Here is a 25392-nt window from a genome sequence, read left to right on the forward strand (position 1 = left end):
CTCATTTTATTAATTCTGATGAAGCAGATAGTGAATCCAAAGACGTGGAAGTAGCCAACATCGGTTTCACTAACCTAATATTCAAACAATTCGTCATGTTTATAATTTATTTATTTTTATTGATATTTCATGAACGGTCAAATCGTCTTTTATAATAATAAAGTGCACACGTTCGTTAATTCTACAGCATATTTTATTGTTCCTAATGCATAATTAGTGTTCTACTGCACCTTACAATAGAGCCTGGTGTGAACAATGTAGTGTCTCAGTGCCACGACATCGCGGCACTAGTGCCACATATCAAAAATGTTTGATATGCGACACCGTGACACAGGTAGTGTCGATATTGTTATCATTATTATCGTAATTCAATATAAATATTGAAGAGATGATATTGAATCACCAGATGCTAAGTACCGAAGAACTACTGCAATTTTATTTCTGCAGGAATAATAGCTGTTCTCATAGTTGTATTTTGCCTTTGTGTAATAGAATCAACCTAAAACAAAATTACAAAATAAGTACTTTTTTGTACTTAATAATAAATTATTGTCTTACCTTTTACAAGAGTTCATAGAACATAACATAATCAACCCGAAGAAAGTTACAAAATGACCTGGGATCTTCAAAATGCAACTCCTTTAATAACGTTCCTGATGCACCTAAAGTATTCCTTCTACTTATCCATTTTCTAACCCAATATTCACGTTTTTTGTTTTTTTTTTCAATTAGCAGAATAAGTATTTGTTCAAAAACATCTGCAGCTGCGTTTAATACATAATTATTGGCCATTTTTATTGTATTTATATTAATATTATAATTTTATGACTGTGACCACGTTGGAGTTAAATAAAAACGAGTTAGATTAAACTAGATAGTAGTAGTGTAATAACTGTATTGTGCGTGAGTGCTGCAATGCTGCGGCACTGGTGTGAACAGAATACGACACTTGACACTGTGGCATCAAACTTTGAACAGTGTCACACAACTTAGTGTCATGGTGTTAATGACACTTAGTGTCACCGCTTGAAAGAGCTTTTAGGGAGCTTGGAAACAGGACCAACTCAAATTAAACTAAACTTAAATATTAGAGGTGGGCAAAAAACAGATGTTTTTAAAACATCGAGGTTTATAAACATATATGTTCGATATATCGAAGAAAACATCGATGTTTTGAAATTTTTTATATTAGTTTTTTTATTATTTTACTAATTTTATCTATACTTTTCTCATGTCAAATATATCATATGCAAATAAATAAATTATAACATATATATATATATATATGTATATATTTAAAATATATTATAAAACAGGCCCGGTTCGCCCTACGGCACACAGTGGATCACAAATTAAAATTAGGCGGTCTTTATTGCCCGATTTCAAAATGAGAAAAATTGAATTTTTTTTTTTTAATTTTATGTCTATATCCTATCGAATTCAGATATTTAACTGAAAATTTATAAATATTTTTATAACTCAAGTTATAGCTATTTTAATGAGACATTTTTCAATATATCTGATATTTTATTTAAATTTAGGGCTTAAATTGTTTATTTTTTTTTTGCCACATTAAAACTAAAATAAAAATAAAATTTATTTTTCAAATAGTGTTATTCGTGTTCTACAAACCGAAATAATAATACGAAATATTTTTATTTTTTTCAATGCATTATTTACATTATATTCAATACATCTATATTAAAGAGAAACTTTTAATTATAATTTGTGGACCACTGTGCGACAGGCGCAACCCCGCTGCACCGCGAGAACGCGCGCGACACGATAATAACAACAGTGAACCGGACTAGCGTCGACGACGAACCACGAGCGCTTATTACAAACAACTTATTACAAACGCATCCGAACGCGTCTCGAGAACACACGGGGAGACGAAACACAACGCAAAATATCGATTGTTCTCGGGTAAGACGTGAGGGGAGGGGCCAAAGGGACCATTGCCCTTACTGGGGATTTATGTTTCGAAACTATTGTTAATTTAATACCACGCATATCAATTATAACGTAATTTTATCGAGATCCGTTTATGAAGTTTAGTAAAATTTATTATATTTTTAGATAGTCTAAAAACGTATAATTTTGAACGTTTTTATTGGCTTACAATGTTTACACATGACTGCATATCGCTTAAACCTGTAAATTCTCCCGAGTACCGATTACTATGGTATTTGATTTCGTACTCATCCATTTACAGGTACACGTTGTTTCGGCCCTTAGAATTTTAATCTTGCGCCGGGCGGGATTTTATCCTGAGGGCGCGCTTGTGCGCGTACATCGTGTATGTATGTGTGTTGGCGCGCGCGTATTATTGTTATTTTTCGTCTCCGTGCGTGGGCGTGTGTCGTCCGTACGGGAAATAGAAACAGAGAAAGACACATCCGTAAGGCGTAAATCATACGCGGACGGTGGGCGCGGGTACAGGACAAACAAGTCGGATCGCACGTACGCGTCGCGCGACCGCCTCGTGTTCTCCCATCCGCCGCCGGATGCGTCGTAATGAAAATTTTAAAAGCGCCCGGGGACCACGATGCGTGCGCGTACACTTATTTCTGTACGCATTGTGCGGCGGCGCTGCGGTTTTTCTAAAAACGTTCGTCCGTTTCTGGTGCGCGCGTGTGCCGTACGGAAAACAAATGGACCGAGAACACCGGAAACAGGAAAAAGGGTCAAGACACACGCCCGGATAATTCGATTTCGTGCCCTCGCGGTGCGGTCAACATCCACCCCGCGGCTAAGACGACTTCGGGCGCGCGTTCACATAAATCTCTGAAAACGGCCGAAAAAGCCCGCCGTGTTGTACGTTGCGTAAGCGCATCGTTCGACGGGCCAGATATCCCGAAAGAAATAAAAAAACCCTACCGCTCGGCTATGTACGCGCGCGGTAAATAAAAACCACCCGAAAAGACAATAAATACGGGACCGTGGCCGAATTAACCGGCCGGTCGGAAAAAGATTCGGTGTATACCTGCGCTTATCGTTTATTATTTGATCCTCGTCCGGTCGTGTGCATGCAATGTTCCTTCACGTCCGCTCGGCCGTCACGAAATGTAGGCACGAAAAGTATGGACCAGTGGAGTAGTCACGGATAGAAAAGGGATCCGGTAAATAAATTAGGCCGCCAAATATTATCTTTGTATGAACATTTTGAATACACGCGTCGCGTATTGGTCTTTCGAATATGAATGCATCCTATAAAATGATTAACGAAAATAATTAATAAACATACGAAGTATGAAATAAATTCAAATAATTATTAAAAAAAAAATATATTGCATATTACGTGAATTATTGTTTTACTCTAATACTGATCATAATTAGAATTAAAGAAGTGTAATCTTAGAATTGTCCAAGGATACCGAGACCCCCGGGCATTGCTTTACTTGTCCCATGATAGTTACGTCATACTGGAACAAGCTAACCATCCCCGGTTCATTCATCGCAGTTATATATTATAAATGATAACGCGTCAAAACGTTTTCAAATTGTTTTCGGAAACGTATTCAATAAGGGTGTACAGTAAATATTTGATCGTGGGGACGGTGCACTATTTAGAATTTGTGATTCCCCATTGATCTTTAATTTACTAAAGTCTTAAACTATTTAAAGTTTTTAGCTATTTCGTAAAGTGAATATATTTCTCGTATATATAATCTCGATTATACGACAATTTTTATGAATAAAATTAATCGATAAATTGTAGTCACATAAAGCCTTGTTTTTTTTTTTAACGAATTGTTAGCAAAAAAAAAATCTTGTTTTAACCATAATATTAGATAGGTTGGTTGTATTGGAAAAAAATAAATAGCTTAACTATGAAGACACTCAACTCATGAACATTTCGAATATTAAATTGATAAATTTAAATTAGTAATTGTTATGTTTGGTACTACAAGATATTATAATTATATCAACAATCATAATGGATATTAAATTATATTTTTGAGGTTTATTAAAACTCTCTATAGTATAAAATAGAATTAGAAGTTTAATGAAAATTAAAAAAAAAAAAAAAATCATTAATAAAATTTCTGTTCAGAATTTACAGAAATGTTATTAAAAAACTTTTTTCCCGAGTATGTCTCATCCTGTTCGCGCGCTGTACAGAGATTTGATTTATTTTTTACAGGACTTGCTTTATATTACGTGATCTATAAAAACTTGCACTATCATCCGCCTTCCTTGCTCCGTGAGATTATTTGCAATTACGACGATAACTGGACGTTTGATTTACAGGACTCGTACGTCGTTTCAGATCGCTATGCAATTGGCCAGCTGCAAATCGAACACTTTTCGCGAGCCTCGATTTTGAAGTTCCGTTACCGTGTTTGATACATCGATAATGTAAACTTGTGTGTAACTTGTACGTACTGATCATAGTAATAATATATTTACAAATACGTCTAAGCAGGGTCACGTGACATCAGAATATGTTTTTATTACGTGAATAATATCATAATTGAAAAAAAAAATCAATTTTGACGTGGTTTTACGAGAATCACGGGACCGTGTGAAATCCAAACAGTTGCTGGCACGGTGAAAGGGTGACCGCATACGGTCTTATATATAAAGTATAAATATATTGTGTAGTACGAGTTAAAATATATGTATGGCAAGCGGGGAAACTGATGCACCGCTAACACATTAATCGTTGCAGAGGGTAGGTGTATTATACAAGTCAATTAAGTATCATCGTGAAACGGTTCGACGACTTCGGACGATGGCATTTTTTTACGTTTCTCCTACCCTCCAGCGTTCATGCAGATAACCCGAGATTTGCGCGTGGCCATTCGAATTAATTTCGTTCCCACAAGAATAAATATAATCCTTATAATCTTAAAAATAAACACATAATTTATATATATATATATAGTAGTGATGGGTCGAATTGTTCGAAATTCGAACTCGGCATGAAAAAAAATCGAACCGAACTATCAAGCATCTTTTACTGTTCGAAAATCGAACTTGAAAATATTTGTCGAACCAGACTTTCTGGTCACGATAGTTCGAAAATCAAATATTTGTACAATTCTTCAAAAGTTTTTTTTGAAAAATAAATATTGATGATTATTTAGAAATAATTAGACTGTTGGCGATAGAAAGTGATAATCACGTTATGCATTATTTATAATAATAATGCTATTATTATAATAATAATGTTATTTTTCCAGTGGCATGTTACACATTCACTTTCCGCCGACCAAAACATTAATAAGTTATTTATCGCCAATAGAGGCAGTGTATCTACATTTATAATTTAGCTATTTTTGTTTTTATCATATTTATTGTAGAGATTAAAATCTATTTTGGGAAATCCATGGTAATATTCCGATACCGCGACTGCTGTTAATAGAAACATGTTTAAACTTACGTCTTACATTCTACTAATTATTCTATATTTGTGAATTATAGTTATTATTATTATTTTTATATATATTATTAAAATGTACTGATTATATTGTCATACTCAATACTCAATACTCAATGAATATTTTATAAGTTACAAGACAACATGAGAGAGCACAATAACTGGTTTTGAAAAATAATAATAAGAAGAAATTATCTAAAATTTAAATGTATTGTAAATAATACAATTACTTAGACTTAAAAGTTAAAATGTAGAATAGGTAATACGAAAACTTAAAATACAATAGTAATTAAGCAGAGGGTGGACACAACACGGCGGCAACGAAATCAGCGGCCATTTTAATTGAGGTACTTTTGTTATCAAATTATAATCAGTGATAACTGATATTCCTTATTATTGTAATTTCAATTATGGTAATTGTTCAATATGTGATCTACCAAACAGTGTGAAACATGGTGACTCACTGGGTACCAAGACGTTTTTACTTGTGGATCATTTTTTAGATAGTATGTCTACCATAATACAGGCCTATGTGCAGGATTTCAGAATGGGAAGTGTTTAAAAAAAAATGTATAAAATAGATTCATCGATGATTCAATAGTATTATACAGGTATTTATATAAATTTATTAAGTATATTAAAAACGTTTATATCGATATAATACTATAAAATGCAAATCATTGTTGTAGTAAATTTACAAATACAATTGTAATACATTTACAAAAACACAATTTATATTTTTTTAGTAATGATGGGAGGTTGGGGATTGACCCATGGTCATACCATAGTATAAGACTTATAAGTCCCCCAAATCTCAAACTCTTATTGCACCTAATACCTTGAAAAATAATACTACTATTAGTAACATTTGAAAATGCGCAGTAGCTTATAAAGAATATTACTACCGTTTCATGATGGAATAAAATGTTACTAACTTCCTATTGTACCTCAAATAAAATGGCTGACTGACTTCATTATTGTCCTATGCCGCCCATGTAATTTGTTATCAGTATCCATTCTGTTTTTTTCTGTGTTAATAATTATGGTTAAATTTAATTTGTAGGTAGATACAATGTACATGATAAAAAGTATTGAGTTCGAGTTGAGTTCGACTCAAAATCATAATAGGTTCGGTTCAGTTCGGTTCGATTTAAAAAATCAGGGTTCGACCCATTACTAATATATAGATATCGTCAAAAACCAGTCGTCGCCGGAGTTTCTACCCCTTAGGATAAATCTTTATAAGTTTTTTTACTTTTTTTTTTACCGTTTATATAAAAATATTTATGTGTTCACCCAAAAGTGGTATTCTACAACGATAATATTTTTAAGATTTTCGGTCGATTTGGATTGTTCAATATGTATTTGTCGGTGTAGTCGTAACAAACGGCATTTTTTTTAACTAAACATTTACTGAACAAAAGCAGCTTAAGATTACTATGATATTGTTTTGCTTTTCATACAAAGTACGAACGCATTTTTTCATGGATAGGATTGTAGGAACGAATAAATTTGTTTATTGTGATAAAGAGACGTAGGTCTCGCTCTTGTTTTTCAACTTAGAAGATTTTTTTTTTAAAAAAAACCCTGTTTTAAACCTAATTAATAAACAAAGTTGTTATTTATACGTGTGTGTGTGTGTGTGTGTGTGTGTGTGTGTGTGTGTGTGTGTATGTGATACTATTGTACAATTTGATTCACTAACATTCATTTACGTGTAAATGTAAATGTTTAAGTATACGATTTCATTAAATAATACCATATATATTTACTATTTCAGTTTATATACAAATATAACATTATAGTTATATTATATATTTTATATAAATAGTTAAAACTTAGGCAAATATTTTTTAAATTTAAAAAATAAGTGAATTGAAGTAGGTAAAATGAATTAATTATTGGTAGGAAACATTCGTTATAGAATTAAGTTTAAGATAAAAAAAAAATAGAACGATATTTTGGAGTCTTCGGTGACATTCAACACCAGTTTTAACACATTTAGTTTGAGAAAAAGAACGTTGTTGAATTTGTATATTTCGACCTAGATATTGATGCTACAATATACGGTTATATTGATAACTGGTGTTTGGTGACGTGGTGTATTAAACAGACCGAGTGACTGACATAAATCGACTGAAAGAAAAGAAGGCAGCTGGTGATAAGCATTGACTTCGGAATACACGTCATCACTTTTCCTATTTCCTAAACGTATTTAGCGTTGTGAATAGAATAAAATACTCGCATGATATTTATTACTCAGCATGTTTCTTTGGATAGATATACTTTTGCAATGCACTTTGATAGAAATGTATCTTTAGTTATTGATATAACTTTCACATTTATGTATATATTATAAACTTTATAAAAAGTTGCAAAAAATCTGGAGGTGCAGGGATTTGAACCCTGGACTTTCAGCATGCGAAGCAGACACTCTACCACTGAGTTACACCCCCAGGTAATTAATATTGTAATTTTTTACTGTACATATTCTCTAGCCTATCGACAACCATATAGGGAACGATATTATTGTGATCAGAAAAATATTTCTTTGAATAGTTAATTTTAATAATTAGTTTTCTTTTTAAAATAAAACCATGTTAAGATTTATAGAATTGTAGTGTTGACACATAACTTATGTAATTTAATAAGTTTTTAGTGTTGACATATAACTTATGTAGGTAATTTAATAAATTTTATTGACATTAACAGATCACTTGGAACTTCACTTATGGAGAAGCCATATTCAAAAAGGTACACGAAGTACTAAAACCAATATAATAATAAATTTCACCAAAATAATTTTCACACTTAATATAACTAACTAAACCAAATAAATGTTACTTACTACTAATAAAAGTCAAACTTGATCGTTTTGAACTGCAATTTTGTGTTAGGTACTACCACTTTTGCAACTTAATATAAAATATATTATAATATTATTTGATTTTCCCACTTATAAGTTAATTATTCGTTTGTATACAATTATAAATAATATGTAAAATATTTATTAGTTTATTATAATAATTATAATTAAATAGTTTAAAATTAATAAAATTGTAAACCAATAATAAATATTTAACTTAAATAAGTTGAAATGTATCAAATTTATCATCTGGGGGTGTAACTCAGTGGTAGAGTGTCTGCTTCGCATGCTGAAAGTCCTGGGTTCAAATCCCAGCACCTCCAAAAAAATTTTTGCTAATTTTTATCATCGATATTTTTTGATTTCATATGTTTTCATTATTTTATATAATTGTGTCACGTAAGAAAATAATTATTGGTCAATCGTAATTCCATGAACATTTCCAATATATATCTTTTAAAATCAAGCACTCGAATGAATAAAACATATATTTGGAATATTGTTCAAAAAGTATTATTATAAAGAAATAAATATGATTTTTAGAATTTGAATTTTATTAGAGCAGAACTTTGAGAACAGTAAAATGCTGTAAAGATTTTAGAACACAAATTAACAATTAATTGTTAATGTAATTGTAATTATATTATTATATTTATTATATTATTATATTATATTATTATATATTATATATATATTATTATATTATTTATATAATTATTGATATTATTTAGGGTAAAAAATGGAGTCCACGAGGAAACGGATTAAGATAGAAGTAATGTCCTGTGAAAAACGTTTACAAAAGTTAATAAACCGTCCAACATTTATTTAAATATTGTACGGATTTTGCGTTATCATTAATTAGCCACGTGATTTAATGTAAATTAAATTTTCAAATTCGTTTTGTATAAAATCACGTTTTTTGTGTTATGTCGTTATAGCGAACAAGCGAGTTCTTTTGAACATAATGTGTATTACATTTTGTATTGTTGGCTTGACCAGTTTAGTGCACAAAAAATAAAAATATATCTGAAGTATCAACTATATTTTTTGCACATTGACTTGGTTATAATTAGGGCTAGGAAGTTATTGCATTTGCATGTTTTTCTTGCATCATTGGATTTATTGCTAAGTGAGCTAGAAATTCATTCCAAGACACTACGAAAAATATAACAAAAGTTTATAGTGTATATTTTTGCATATTTAGTGATTTTTAGATTTTAGAGCATATTTCTTGATTTTACAATTTTTTAGAGCATATTTTATAATTTTTGAAGATTCAGTATGAAAATTCAAAAAATATAAAAATAAAATACATTCATATTGAGAGAACTTTCTTGATATTTTTGTATCGTATTTTTCAAACTTCCATTTGACATAAAAAACAATGTTTTCCCCTATCGGTTAATTAATATATATATTTATAAATTATAACTACAGCTAGCTTTATCTAAAAAAAAAAATATTATACAACTATCAAATAGGAACAGCTCTTATTGATAATACGATGATTTTCTATAAATACTTTTCTAGGAAAATAACACAATGCTTATTGAACATTATTCCAGAGAATTTTTTTTTTATTCAAGAAACATTTTTAATGCCAATTTATTATTATTATTTTTTTTAAATTATGATTAACAATTAAAAATCAGAATTATTTTTATTACTTTGCTTTTTCTATATTTATTATTTTATAAAATATTTGTGCATCTATCGTTAACACATCAAAAAAAAAAAAAAAAAAAATACAATAAAACTTCTCAAAACATTTTACTTTTAACTCATTATTACTAAGTATATCTATGTACTCTCCTCACGACACCATTACCCAAGGTTTATAGATTATATAAATTTATAAACTTTGGTCCTTAACTACCCGATTCCATAGAATATGTTTTTTATTATCAAAATGGGAATAACATGATATTAGCAAATAGGAGAAACAAACATCAGGGCATAATAGTGTGTGAAAAGTGTTTTATATTATTCTAAATTTACATTTTTTTTTTTTTAACTATCTTCTTCATTTTGTACTTTGTCAGTATTTAAAAAAATCATTGATAAATTATTTGATTCATTATTGATTATCTTTTCCATTTCGACCCGAATTTATACTTATCAGTTGAAAAAATCGTAACCACAGCTGGCCATACATAACAGTAACTTTTCACACATTAGATTAAAAATAATCTAAACCAAAATAATAAGTATAAGAAGTATACCGTGGTTGCCTAGCTATAACCAAACAAATTACGAGAGTATAAACAATAATTGATATTCAATTATTTCACAACATTTTTTTAAGCATTTAAAATTTTTTTTTAACAACCTCAATTATCTAGGGAAAAAATATAAGTTTTTATATATTTTATTTACAACAACACAAACAATACGTAGATTAACGAGTTTAAATATTTTTCACAGAAAAATACAAAATGGACCATAACAATACTATCAATACTGTATTCGAAGAAACTAATATGTCAGGTAAATTACAATTTTCGCATTGAATAATGTTATATATTAATGTCATCACAAAGTGTAACACTGTATTAGTGAGAATGTGTTGATAACACATTCACATACTTGTATAGATGAGTTTTTAAAAAGTCATGTTATTAAAATAAAAGAATTTATTTTAAAAGTAGTGTTTTTTTATCCATTTAAATGAAAGATGTTGTATAAGACAAAACAAATAAAATATTATGTTGCCATTACATTGAGTACATTTTTTTTTTTAATAGAATACTCTTGTGTAATATGCCTTGAACCTTATACGGACGATTCAAATGGATTTGTTTCACCTTGTTATTGTCGAGGATCAATGTACAAAATACATAAAAAATGTGTGAAAAAGTATATTCAAGTGACAAAGAAAGTGAAGTGTCCAACTTGTGGTTATCCTTACAAATTCACAAAAAAAAGGTAATGACAATTTTTATCTAGAGATTTACTGACGTGGTTAAATGTCATTAATTTTGGATGAATAAACAATCAAAATTCACTCGTACAAGATTTTAATTCAAGTGCTCTTGATGTATTATTTATAATTTTTTTTTTCATATAAAATAATTTATTCACTATTATGTACTAATTTATTATTTTATACCTGCATTTATAAAAATGTTCACAGAAATTCACTATGGAAATCAATTAGAACTTGGTATTTTGGTAATGACGACTCTATCGAAAGAATATGGACTAATAAATGGGGTTTGTTGTATACAATTTTAAAATACAATTGGCCTATAATTGCAGCTTGTATATCAAAATATTTAAGTAAAAGGATACCTTCAAATAAAAACGTATTATGATTATTGAAACTATTAAATTGGGCTTCGATCATAATTTAATATGTTCACAGAGTTTAAATTGATCACCAAGAATAAAATATTTTAATATTTTTAATTATATTATATTATATTTTTAATTAGTATTTTTAATTTTTTGTTGTATAAATACAATTTTAACTAACTGAAATTTATAGTTTGAGGTTTTCGTTGATTATCCAATATTTATACATGAACAGTTGCGAAGAATGTGTATTTCTATAAATGATTTCATTATATTTTATGAAAATGATTGGGAACTAATTATCGAGGACTTAGTGATTCAATGACTGTTCTATCAGCGTTCGATATTTTTATTTTTTTTTTTTTTTTAACTAACCATAAAATCATGCACGTAAGTATTCATACATATAATGTAAATAAGTAGTTCACGTCGATATTTACTAAAAAATAAACATATTTTAAATAGAATATACTGTGCCCCGTGCCCTGTTTATTAGGTTTTATTTTAATTATCCACTTCTCCAACATCTACTAATTAATTTTACCTACATTATTATTATTATTGATAATATAAATAGGTAGTACTTACTAGGTACTATAAATGCTGTAATCTATAATAATGTGGTGAAACATCACCATATAATTCCCGCTCGGAGGTGGTAACATTGTTAGGCGGTTGGTCACCATGTTTGTCGACGGCGCGAACGACCGCCACGTCAGGACGGCGGTCACCCGCTCTCTCCGTTCGTATCGCGACCCAAACACACGTTCGCCGAACCGAAGCATCTGAGTTGGGTCCCGAGTACTAGGGGCTAATCGTAGGTAGTGTACTAGTTGGGTCCCGGATTAGGAATTGAGTCCATGCTACTTTTATGTGTTTGAATTGAGTCCCGGATATTTTCATAGTGTGTTTGAATTAAGTCCCGGGTATTATCTTAATGTCTTTGAATTGAGTCCGTATTATAAAAAATACAGTAGTAAACAAATTTGCAGGTTTGAGTTTTTAAAATCTGTATCTTTTAAATTTTTACCAGTAACTATTTAAATTTATTTTTATATTTATATTTTACATTAATTTTAAATTAAATTAGTTTTTTATTTTATAGTAACTTATACTAACTGACGTGTGTTTTATAACAATCAAAAAAAAAAAAAAAAACTATAAACAAAACAATTATTATTATTATTTATTTTAGTTAAGTCTAGAATTATAGACACAGTATTACAACCCACGAAAATTAACAAACGATTTTTAAACATATTTTAGGTTTGAAATTCAGTCGCTGGTTCATCAAGTCAAAATGCTTAAAAATATCTGTAAGTGTTCTCCAAAAGATATGAAAGTATTACAACTTTGGACTGTCAACACTTCGTGCAATATAATCTAATATACGATTTTTCGAATGTCTATTACACATTTCATACAGAACTTTTTAAAAAATGGCAGGTTTGTATAATGACTAATGACTATAATGAGCAATGACTATTTAGTATTAATGAAAAACATGCGTTTTATGACTTCCAAATGTGTTATTTGTGAACAGGTTCGGTCTGCTGAATATAAAATTATTTATGCAAAAAGAAAAAATATATACAAGATCGATTCAGAACAGAAACTGGTCTCCTTGTAGATGTAGTTTTACAAGGTATTATTTATTATAAGTACATTCAATTTTAGATTATAATTTTTAATATTAAATTTTGTTTTTCATAATATAGGCAAAGGAATAACTAATGACGGTAATACTTCTCGTAGATTTTTAAAAAACGCGGAAATATGTGCTGATATAACAAATTTAGATTTACATCTCATACAATGATTTAGGATGATTTTTAAGACAATGGTAAGTGGTTATGACATTAATTTAGAGAAGTTTGATGCCTATACTTTGCAAACTGCGTAACTTTTTGTATCATTGTACCCGTGGTATTATATGCCTGCCTCGGTTTATAAAATTTTAATCCATGGTATAGACGTTCTGTCTTATTAGTAATAAGTTATTACCTATAAGTCAGTTTTCACAATATTCGGAATTTGAAGGATGATTACATAACATAACAAAACAAAGAAACAACAAACATGTTTATTTTATAGGCCAGTTGTCGGATAAGGCGCAAGAGGCCCGAAATAAAGATTTCAGAAATATTAGAAAAAATAATACACGCAAAACAGTCTCACAAAATGAGGATTTAGCCCATATGATACTTGTCTTCGGATCCTTACATTTCTAGCTCAAAAAAAAATTCGAAAATCAATGTGAAACCGCTAGGTGAAGATATGAGAACTCTACTAATAATCGACGTTAACTAAAATAATTAATCCCACAATAACAGTGACGAAGACAGTGATTCCGAATAAATTAATGTATTATTATAATAAGAAAAAATACATTATTTATTATAGTTGTAATAGTTAAAAGTTAAATTCCTTTCATTTTAGTAAATTTTGAACACATATTTAGCTTAATAATTATTTAAATATAAATTAAATAACATAAGGAAAACATATTGTAAATAAAATAATTTTGTACGTCTAAAATTGCATTTCCGACCACTATGTGGTGCCTACTTTTTTTTAAGCCTGGCTTGCAGGTCGATCGACCTGCTTGATCTTATCAGTTTTGTCGCAGATTGTACAATGTTAAATTTTTTCTTGCCGCAGTTTATATACCGACTTTTAGAAAAAATAAATTTTACCACCGTTAGCTTGAGTAATTTAACATTCACTCCTGAATCAAGCGAATAGCTTGATTATTTTATATATTAAGAAAGTTATAAAAAAAAACGCTTATAAATATAATATAAAGCATTTATTAAAGAAAACGTGGACATCATATGGAATAGATTTGTTCATAAAAACTCTACGAGACAGCGATGCACTAACGGTTTTAAAATAATTATAAACATGATGCATGGCGCGAATCACGAACCGGAGTGTGTGTTCATCCGTGAGAGATCACACTCAACAACAAGTACATGGGCCAGTGGCGCAGTGTGACCAACTGGTCATACAGTGCCCATGGCGCTAGCAAAATAAAATAAAATAATATATTGGGTACCAAGGCACACGTGTAAAAAAATTGCACGAAAAGTATCACTCGACCTCTTCTCACGCGTAAGGAGACGATTGTTGAACTTGAAACTCTAAACTAGTTAGGAGAGCCTAACTAGCCGAATCGTTCGCAAACACGCAATCTCGCGGGATTCGGTTACATGACGCACCGGAGCTGTACGACCGGATAATATCTATCCTGATACCGCGGTTGAATTCGTCCCGGCCACCGCTTAATTACAATACTGATTTATCGCACAGCCGCCGTGAGTTTTGTCGCGCGGCACACGCTAATGAGTGCGATCCATCTGCACGCGTGAACGCAACGCATGCGTATACCCTTAATGCGAGTGTTCGCTTCTGTTTTGAAGCGCATTCCTATGGTAATTGGGCACAGCGGACCACTCATCCCCTTCACGGGGGCGGTCTTCCGACGTGTCCGGAAAGAGTTTGCGTCCGCGTGGGCCACGCAGTCCGTGAGCCGCTCGAGATCTCGAAAGCAAGAAATTCCTCTGGCGTACTATACTTATTTTTACCCAGGACCTTCGTGTCCATCGGGTACGAGGATCGCTAACGCCGCCACTGCGTTTGTGTACGCGTGGTACACGCACGGTGGCGAACTCGAATGCTTTCAGAGGCTTTAAAAAAAAAATAAAAGTACACTTTTCGATACCTAATCTATCACCTACGGGAGACCGAAAATCGAAGCGATGCACCTAGTACCCAACAACTAACAACCCATTAGACCACAACGATAAGTATCGTGCCAAAACTCGTTCTTAGCACGTATTTGTTGACCTGTTGTTACTGCAGCTAGTGGGTTACTGGACAGTACAGCTTCCGCTTATATCATTATTGAAATATTTATTTTTGTATGTTTTCTACTATATTCATAATTGTGACTCTCAATCATTATACACCTGCTCAACACCCATTAAAAAAAAACCGAGAGGCTCGATTACCCCCTTCACCATTCCACTGTGTATAATTACGAGTGGGTACGGCATAATGTATCCTATGCGTATTCGTTCACGCTTTTTCGGTGCAACTATTGCAGTCGCAGTGGCGTTGGACGCCTCGTCGGAACACGTATACAAATACGGAGTTATAGATGTACACTTGCAGGCCTGGGGATGCTGCGCAGAGACGTGATGTTGGAAACGGAAGATAAGTAATATCTGCGAGTACGGTGCTAGAAGGCTGGACCGGTCACGACTCCCGTTGAGTTGACTGCAGACACCTATTCTCGGCAAGATTGAATGGCGACCATTATAATACACGTACGCATATGCATATATATGCATACGCGTACGTGTATTATGATATCATAATATGCGTGTTAGGTGTGCGGAGACGGTGGTGCAGTGATTCTTCGCGGATTTCACGACCAGTGCGTGTGACCCCAGGACTTATGTTGTCGACAGTGGCGACATGCTTTAGCGATTTCGACCACGATATCCGCCACCTCGTACGCCATCAGGCTACATTAAAATGCCGTTTGACTCATTCAGTAAGTTTTAACTTTATGGAATTTAGATCGTGAGAGAATTATCAATTTTCGAATTTAGAAAAACAACTAATTTCAGATACTTGTCAGACGAACTTGATTGAGTAACCCTTTTATATAAAAAAAATGCGATAATCATAAAAATATACTACTGTATATATATATATATATATACTGTATTATATAAAACTACTGGAAGTTTAGAAAAAGCTCCTCGATAATGAAAAAAGCTATTAGCAGGGCTTGAAGTGGGAGGAGCGAGGAGACTCAGTCCCCTTATCTCTCACAGTACTTATATGATTGTTGTATATATATTTTATTAAAAATAATCATATGCAATAAAACAATTTAAAAATTGGCTTTACAACTTAGTTGATGTCACTATGGGGTTAACAGTCTTCGGCAAACAAAACTAACATATATTAAACATAAATAGTAAATTATATAGTAATATTTATTTATATATAACTATTTTTTTAATTTAATTTTTATTTTATTAATGTATATTTACAATATGTTGTTCGAAACAATAAGTAAGCAATTTACAAGTTTATACATTTTTACAACACATGAATAATTTGTGAAAAACATTGTTTACTATCAACACCTTAAAACATATTTACCTATTTATAATTAATTACCTAGTTATTGTATGGAACTATATGGAACGCTGAGAATGATATATGGATTCCCCTCTGCCCATTTTTGCCACTATAAACCCTGGGTATTGGGAAGCAATATTTTTGCTGACAAGGTTGTTGGACACTTTCAAAAGTTCTTATGTGTTTTAAATGTGTTTGATACCGAAAAGTCAAAATTATCTATTCCAACATTAAATTTTGGTTTTCTTTATACAGAGTTTTTAATTTTTACGAAGAATGTCCAAAATTGTCCAACAAGTGCGAATAAGATGTTATTGGAAAGTTTTGTTGACATACTGTACTATCTCGACGCATTTAGTTTATGCAATATCAAACATTTTAACTAAATAAAAACGATTTAGTAATAGCTTCTTTTCGTATTTACCCGTATGGTTTTTTTTTTTTACAGTATGTACTATTCATAATAATTCTATATCAATTATTTGTGTATTTTCGGTATTCACCGCATTGTTTTTGGCAAAAAGTATACAACCATACGAGTGATATACGAGTATAGTATTTTAGTGTTTTATTTGTGTACCTATATATATATATATATATATACCGCAGGGTTAAGCCGAAGGACTACAGTTTCTTTTTCTCCCCTTCTCTTGTCTACAATGCGAAATCGATTCGACACAAGTAGTAGTGGTACAGTATGCAAGCAACAGTACTATGGTATATCTGTATACACAGTTATAAAGTCGTACACGGTAACCCGCAGAGGGGACACAAACGTCGTTATCAGCAAAGTACAAACACGAGCTTTTTGCTCCTTTATACACACACGCACATAGACATACACGCACGCACACACGCGTGCGCGCGCGCAACACATCCGTCAGCGGAATTCACAGCGCGATGCGAAAGTGTTACCTTCATGGTAAATTCGTTTTTTTTTTTTTGCCGAATAAAGAACGAGGCGAAGGGAACATTTGTGTGCAGCTTTGATGGAAGGGCGGGTCTGGAGGATGAATATTGCCGAGATTGTTACACGTCTCCCTTACCCTCACCACACGCGCGTGTACGTCGTATGTAATAATATATACACGTAAAAGTCGTATCGACTTTTAAAGTTTTTCACCAATATAAGTCGATTCGTATCTTCGAGAACAAACAAAGAACACGACACACAATACAACAGTGATTCACAAAAATACTGAAGTTATATTTATTACATTTATTTTATTTAAGGTTTGAAAGTATTCCTCACCTCTTTTACGGTTAGTAAAAAAAAAAAAAAAAAAATAGAATCTTTCTACACAGTATTGTTATTATTTATTTATTTTCATTTTAAAATTTGAATGGTATATATATATATATATATATACAAATTAATACAAATATTTATACTTATTCAAATACAACATTAATATATAAATTATTGTCTTCGTAAGCTAAGCTTGTTATGGAGATAATGGTATGGTTCTTATAATAACCATATGTTTTTATTAAATAAAAATATGTAAATAATTATAGTATTAAAAATTAAGTAGATCATAACTAGTTAATTCAGTGATTATAAATCTTAAATCATTAAGAATTAACAGAGTAAATGTAACAATTCGACTGGAATACATCTATAATAAATTCAACTGAAATAGTAATTTAATATTTTTAAGATTGTATTCAGACTCACACTTATATTTAATTATATTGCCTTCTTAATTACTACATTAATTGGGTTTCTTTTTCCAAATTCTGTTTTATACATAGGAATTGAATATATAGTAGTTTGTTTCACTCTTGTACAATGGTTATATTTATATTAACATTTTTGAATATCATGAAAAAACATATATGATAATACATTTTGCGCATGTAATTGGATTAAATGTAATAAATTATATTCTCTATATAATGATACAGAGTTCATTATATAGTGTTTTTTAATAGAGATTTTAATAAGAGAATATATAGGGGTTTCAAGTGAATTAAGATGTATGCTGGTCATTGAAAAGCGTAAATATATAGTATCAATCCGATCGTTAAAGTGTACACATCGCGTCGCCCGAAAATATAATAGTACGGCATTGAAAAAAATGTTCGGTACACAATGATCGAGTCTTATTTGCCGTTTGTTGGGCGTATAACTATTAATCGTGATATACATACACTTTGGCGATAAATAATCCGCTCTAATCATTATTATTTTTGCATTTGTTGTTCGTACGTTCGGTTACGTTCGTTACGGCACGGTTAGTCCGTGCGCTCGTGTAGAATTTCACTTGAAGTCGGCTCGCCGAAAAGGAATACCTGTGCTCAGGACGGTCCCGCAATATTGTTTTCTCTTCTTCGTCGGCGATCGACAAAAAAATAAAATTAAAACAAAAAAACAAAAAAATAATAACAATAACAGAATTAATATATTATTATTATTACGTTCGCCGCTTTCGACGGATCGTTAATTGTCGATCGTCGACCGGCGATAACGACGCGTTTCGTACCACGGACGAGCGCACGTTTTTCCATTACATTTTCGTACCGTGTCTTACAACTAAACGGTCTCACTCGACGAAAATCGTACGTGGCCCAGGCAATAACAACAACCGGTGACGGCGGAGAGAGTCGAAGGCGGAAGGAGAAGATAAAAAAACTGAAGCGATTATAAAAATCGTTACAATAGATTATTTTTCTTATCTGATCGAGTTCGACTCAGCCCGGCGGCGGCGCTTTTAGCGGTGACGCGTGTTCGCATATGGCATATCGTTGTTATTATTACACACGAGTGATTTTTTTCCGCTCAGAAACCGCTAGTGGTATACGTATAGGTACAGCGGATACGGCGACGCATTCGTGCCGTGAAAGAATAATTGAAAACCCCGTTCGACGTGCGCGCCTGGTCTCTAGCGACGCGAACATATCGATAACGCGGCGAACGCACTCGTACGTGCATAGTAGTGCATGGTCCGATCTTAACATACAAAAATTATTGAATCGTCGGTTTGGTCCGGTTCGATATTTTTTAGGAGTAGTTCGGTCCAGTCCTCAGATCAAACGCATTATTTTCAGTCCGATTCGGCTTAAAAAAAAATAAATACCTGGTAAAATTTGTACTCCGCGCCGGATCAGCTGTATAACGTACCCTCGCTGATTTTCAGTCGATCGGTATTGTCGTCGATGCAGTTGCATTTTTACGAAACAACACTGCAGTCTTTACGTGCGTTTTCGCAAATATTATAGTTGAAGCCGTAGCCAAGGGCTTTAGAGTTCACAAAATGTTTTCCAACAATAAATTTGAACGATTTTAAATACCTATTTAATTTGAATGTTTAAAGTATGCCAGTAAAAACCCATATTTATACTATACTCTTAACCCCCCCCCCCCCCTCTTTAAATCTATTGCTGGCTATGGCTTCGATTGGAGGTATACGGAACAGCTGCTGTTATCCAAGAAACTTTTAGCCCACATTTACGCAGGATAAGAAACTAAATTATTTTTGAGAAACATTATTCAACTTTATTTTATAATTTGATACATATGATATATAATCGGCCAACGATCATATTGTTAAATCCACTATTTCTAAACACAAACATTTTGCGTGACAAAATAAATATAAAAATACAGAAAATAGAAATATTAAAATATATCAATTTATAAAATGCCCTTGTTATGAATTATTCAGTATTTTGCTTATTTATATCGGAGAAAGACATAGAAATTCACAAGAAATTCTGACTATAAAGGGGTTTTGTATAGGCAATTTTGAAGGGTTTAAAAAGAATAAAAAGTTTCTGAATGTTTCTGTGTATATTTTTAATTTTTTTATTATGATAGTTTTGTATTGATACTGTATACTGACCTAATCTAGAAATGTATTTTGAAATATATGATATGACCAATAAACTACTTATATTTTGAATACAATGCATTCAATTTAATTATCTTCGTCGTACCCAGTGATTTTACAAGTTTATTTCATACATTTTATAAATACAAGAATAAGCGTATTGTTTTATCTCATAGCATTTTATTCAGGGTTATTAAAATTTAAGACGTGACTAACTATAGGTTATTTTACACACTACATCATTTGTATTTTTTTGGCACGAGGAGGTTTCAGAAAAGGTTATCTGCCATTAAGTAATCAGATTTGTGTATTTAAAAATGACGATATTACAAATTACAAATTAAAAATATAAAGACAATGGTCTGCCGGATGCGTATTGTTTAAGTCAATAATTTCAGTTTATAATTTTAACAGGTAATACTATAATAATCAATGGTGATATAGATCATTTTCGAGCGTCGAAACAAACAGATGCTGATGAGGAGGCGGAAAGGAGAATATAAAGTAATGGTCAGTAACGGTACACAAAGGAGCAGAGGAATCGTATAATTATCGTTTATTGATGACATATTTGGCGTGAAAAATGGGAGGTAAAATGTGCACAAAAAAAGAGATCGAGATGGAAAATAGAGAGAGAGAGAGAGAAAGAATAAGTGCTAATGGCAAATGGAATTTTACATTGTCAATAACCCGTTTGTTACGACTACAAGACGGTAGGGCAATAAATTTTCTAGTTTAAATAGAGGTAATCGTTCTTCGCGTGTGTAATACGAACCCCCCGTGTGAAATAGCGTCATCATCGGGTATGCAAGTATGCGTGTGCGTGTGTATAATTTAGTATTATACGAAATAATATGTATAATACGCAATGTTCTAAGGACGTTGCAGCAGCAGCAGCAGCAGAAACATCGACCATTGATAAACACGTGCGCCGCGGCAATTCCTCAGCACACCGATGGCACTCGAGAATGCTGTTTTCTTTGTTTACCCACTCGCCATCCGTAATAATATCATATGTACATTATACACTTCACGATGTAATAAAAGCGAAAAAAAATGAATAAATAAAATAAAACAAACGAACAAAACATTAAACATCTGTTAAGTCCCAAGTAAGTTGGAATATTTCATCTCCGGCTGCGCGGCGGTAATTATAACAGTATTTAGCTTGAGCAGCGGTCGTGGTATACGCACGTTAGGTTTGAATATAATGTATATACGCATGTCGTCTTCGAGTTTTGCTGAGTGCACTGAAAACAATAGCGTGTACAACGCATGCTTTCCGCGACGAACACAAGAACAATTGATCTCACCGGGCGAATCACTGCACGCATGACAGTGGCGGATCCACGGGGGAGGGTGTTACTCCCTCCCAAATCAGGAGAATTATGTATTCAAAATCATTAATTTTCATTATCAAGGGAAAATATTTTTCAACCCCCCTTCCCAAAAAAAAAAAAATCCTGGATCCGCCACTGACGCATGAATACAAGGTACAACGGTAAATTATGCAGACGTTTCGAGCACATTTTTCGGATATCATCTCGGCTCCGGGTCGTTATTATTCCTTGCCGTATTGCATCCAATCACAACGAATTAATAGGACCTAGTTAATCGCATATATAAAATTATAAAATATTATCTACTGTTATAAAATATTAAAATTATATTAAAAGAAACCAGTAAAAGATTTGTAGTGTTATTCAGAAATGTATCGATCAATTTAAACAAGGAAAAATTACCAGAGTAGAATACGTAAAAGAAATTTCCTTCAAGTTTAAACCGCAAGTTTTTTAATTTTTTTTTAAGTCAAAATTGTTTTTTATTTTAAACACCAACAACATTTTTAAACATGTCTACAGAGAAATTCTTCTCACCGTATCCAGTCCTCAGCCTGTAAAAATGAGAAGGAAAATATAGTTGATTGGGAGCTGATACGTCCATACTACTGGTATCGGATGTGAGCCGATACGGCCTACCTTTAAATGAACGAGGGAGCCAAAGCGGATAAATGGGAGCCAATCCGCGGATACTTCCCATTTTTCCAGTTCCACAGGTTGTACAACGTGTAGCTGAAGTACTCACGGGCCAGAGAGGGATCGGCAGACGGACGTCTCGACTGCGCGGATTACGCATTACACCGATGACGAACGGTCGATACGCGTTTTTCATCCCGGCCACGGCCCTTCGGTATGCACGTGCTTGAGACGTGATTCGAGCGGTACGGAAATCGACTTCAATCGACACTTTTCCCTTCTTCGCCGCCTCGTTCGTGTTTCGTGCTTGTAGCAGAGCCGCGGGCTAAAGCTATGGTTTCCTAGAAAAGCGGTGCCGTTATCTAGCGGCCGCCATTTTACGGTTGTTACAGCCGTCATTTTGCGGCCGTCTTTACGGTGACCAAACTGTGGTTTCCTAGAAAGTGATGCGACCGCATTCAATCGTAGTTAATCAGTACTCACTCGAGCGGTAGGTCGTGCACTGTTGGAAAATGGATGATCTGGACATAGCATTATTGGTATGTTTGGAGGATGAAGAGTTATCAGAAGACAAAAAAATCGTTCGGAAGAGAGTGTGATGTTCAAATATCGTGATACTGAGGGTGCATTTAAAATTTTAGTGCGTCATCTGGGCTTGTTTATACTCTTTACATTTTATAATATAATAAAGCTTCATTATCTTATACAAAATCGTTTAATAGTTCATCATTTTCGCTCGTCCAAGTCGCGTTCCACACATTTTATTAAATAAATGTATACCGCTACACGTGAAAAAACGTTGTACGACTGTTTATCACCGCTATGACGGCCGTCATGCAATTGACAGCACCACTATTTGACGTTACGGTGACCATCGACATTCTCTAGGAAACCTACAACGATGGTTTACATAGAGAACGTTTTAGTGACGTCACTTAACACTACATTACGGCCGCTAGATAACAGCACCGTTTTTCTAGGAAACCATAGCTTAAAAGTTTCGACGAAAGGTCGTTTAGCCGTGCTCCTATTATCCTATAGTAATAGGTTATCCTAACCTCTTATTATCTGTAAACTAACGGTGGTGGTATTTTTGTTGTTTTTTTTAATCAAAAGCCTCGCTCGGTCGTCAGTTGATGTGAACTTGCTGGAGCAATTGGCCAGGGTAAATTTTTCGCGGAAAATCGAACCACGCAAACGGTGCTCGTGTGCAGAATAACGTGTGACGAGGTCCGTATCACCAGAACGGCCACTTTTGAATAATAGTATCAAACCTTGACAGTATTTTGTACTTTTTTTGTACAATTTTGTACAACCAAAATAAAATTTTGTACATCCACCCTAAACCGAGAAAATCCGATTTTTCTATGGTCATCACATTTTATACTGTGCCTATTACCTATAATAGCCAAAATTCTGTACAGTAATACCGTATTACTATAATAATATGATAAGAAGTTAATAATATCTTAATAATAGGTATCAATAACACGAGTTTTACTTTCCACCGCACTATACCTTTCTATAGTATATAGTGGACTAAATATAAATGAAAATAATTAAAAATAGAAAAACCCCAATTTCTGGTTTATGCATGTAGTTTGAATTATTTAACTAGATGTTATGTTATGTTGATTTTATACACGGCTATTTCCGAAAATAGAAAATGAATATTGTGTTTGACAGTCGAATAGTGTGATCCAAACTGTGGATACTGTTTATAACATACACTTACTTACTTTGCTACCTACTCAAATAATTAATATCATAGTTTTGTTTTATTTTTATTGGATTATATAAGGTAAGTAAAATTTATGTATATCATAAGTTCTTATGTTTCTTTTAATTTTATAATCTTACGTGTATACAGTTAATATACGTATTTTGTTAACTTAAAATAACAGGTTCTATTAGAAATGGAGGATGAAAGTAGAGGTATGTATTTCCATCAATTGCAATTGCTCAAAAGAAGTGGTTATAAAACCAACCAACCACATTATTGTGGAACTCTTGTCAATACCCAAAGGTAAATAAAAGCATTTGAATTATTTCAAAATTATATGGGAAAGTGGTATAAGATTCTATTATATCGTTATTTGTATTTTTTAGTGTCTTTAGTCCATTTAAAATTTGCTTTAACTATTTTGCATCAAATTTTTACTCTCAAACAAATCAAAAATTATGTCATTATATTACCGAGGGATAGCATCACAAAATAAAAAGCCACAACCACGAAAAATATTAAAATAATTAATGAAAAAAAAAAAAAAATGTGTAGTAGTACTAGTAGTAGTTGTAGTATATTTATGTAATTTATTACATTTTAATTGTTATATTCATGTTTTCATTATTCATAGATTTAATAGCTTCTGGTAAATATTCACATTTTGATAATTCTACTAAAATTTCACAAAATTATGCAGGGAAGGTTTTGTTGAAACTTGGAGATATTAGCAAGACAATAAAAATGCATGGTGATGTATACAATTTAAGAGGGGTAATTGCTTTTAATGGATCAGCAAGACAATTGAGAGAGTCATGTGGACATTATAAAGCATATGCTTTGAGATCAAATGATCAATGGCAATGCTATGACGATTTAAAGGAGCAGGTATTATCAAAATCAAGTAATTTTAAAGTTAATACAGAGATTCTATTGTATAAAAAATAATATGTTGTTATTTTTACATGTTTTTCATATTCAATAAAACAAAATACCTACTCTTCATAAACTAACTTCTTCTCTAGAACCACATTTATTTTCTACAAATCTAATAAAAAAACTATATTGTGTCTATCACAACCTAAGAAAACATTAAAGATAGCTACCAATTAAAGTAAGTATTGTAGTTGATAAACATTTAATTAAAAACATAT

At 32.2% G+C, this 25392-nt stretch overlaps 2 protein-coding genes, 1 long non-coding RNA gene and 2 other non-coding genes across 5 annotated transcripts; 4 read left to right on the top strand and 1 right to left on the bottom strand.

Moving 5' to 3' along the window:
• The first annotated feature begins 7696 nt into the window (after window positions 1-7696).
• LOC112694184 (E3 ubiquitin-protein ligase MARCH8-like) lies at window positions 7697-12568 on the top strand. Its single transcript, XM_025569578.1, has 7 exons — window positions 7697-7844; window positions 8099-8140; window positions 8984-9053; window positions 10677-10739; window positions 10997-11177; window positions 11386-11465; window positions 11740-12568. The coding sequence occupies exons 4-7, from the start codon at window positions 10688-10690 to the stop codon at window positions 11742-11744; spliced, it is 318 nt and encodes a 105-aa protein (XP_025425363.1). The 5' UTR covers window positions 7697-7844; window positions 8099-8140; window positions 8984-9053; window positions 10677-10687; the 3' UTR covers window positions 11745-12568.
• Trnaa-cgc lies at window positions 7771-7842 on the bottom strand. The gene has a single exon. It is a non-coding gene; the product is annotated as a tRNA-Ala (tRNA).
• Window positions 8504-8575, top strand: Trnaa-cgc. The gene has a single exon. It is a non-coding gene; the product is annotated as a tRNA-Ala (tRNA).
• A 328-nt stretch (window positions 12569-12896) lies between the features above and the next one.
• LOC112694185 lies at window positions 12897-13895 on the top strand. The gene is made up of 4 exons (XR_003149543.1): window positions 12897-12992; window positions 13090-13191; window positions 13265-13389; window positions 13641-13895. It is a non-coding gene; the product is annotated as an uncharacterized LOC112694185 (long non-coding RNA).
• Window positions 13896-23027: 9132 nt separating this feature from the next.
• On the top strand, window positions 23028-25186 carry LOC112694164. The gene is made up of 3 exons (XM_025569555.1): window positions 23028-23108; window positions 24430-24541; window positions 24873-25186. The coding sequence occupies exons 1-3, from the start codon at window positions 23028-23030 to the stop codon at window positions 25184-25186; spliced, it is 507 nt and encodes a 168-aa protein (XP_025425340.1).
• Window positions 25187-25392: the final 206 nt, after the last annotated feature.

The sequence above is a fragment of the Sipha flava genome, unplaced genomic scaffold, assembly GCF_003268045.1.
Source record: "Sipha flava isolate LNK unplaced genomic scaffold, YSA_version1 124_pilon_pilon, whole genome shotgun sequence".
Classification (NCBI taxonomy): Eukaryota; Metazoa; Arthropoda; class Insecta; order Hemiptera; family Aphididae; genus Sipha; species Sipha flava.

What these genes read in the sequence shown, in the direction of transcription:
- LOC112694164 (XM_025569555.1), top strand. Translation starts at nt 23,028, where the DNA reads ATGGATGATCTGGACATAGCATTATTGGTATGTTTGGAGGATGAAGAG. An exon ending in AAAAAATCGTTCGGAAGAGA is followed by an intron (nt 23,109 to 24,429) that starts GTGTGATGTTCA and finishes AGGTTCTATTAG; the next exon opens with AAATGGAGGATGAAAGTAGA. An exon ending in ACTCTTGTCAATACCCAAAG is followed by an intron (nt 24,542 to 24,872) that starts GTAAATAAAAGC and finishes CATTATTCATAG; the next exon opens with ATTTAATAGCTTCTGGTAAA.
- LOC112694184 (XM_025569578.1), top strand. Translation starts at nt 10,688, where the DNA reads ATGGACCATAACAATACTATCAATACTGTATTCGAAGAAACTAATATG. An exon ending in CGAAGAAACTAATATGTCAG is followed by an intron (nt 10,740 to 10,996) that starts GTAAATTACAAT and finishes TTTTTTTAATAG; the next exon opens with AATACTCTTGTGTAATATGC. An exon ending in TACAAATTCACAAAAAAAAG is followed by an intron (nt 11,178 to 11,385) that starts GTAATGACAATT and finishes AAATGTTCACAG; the next exon opens with AAATTCACTATGGAAATCAA.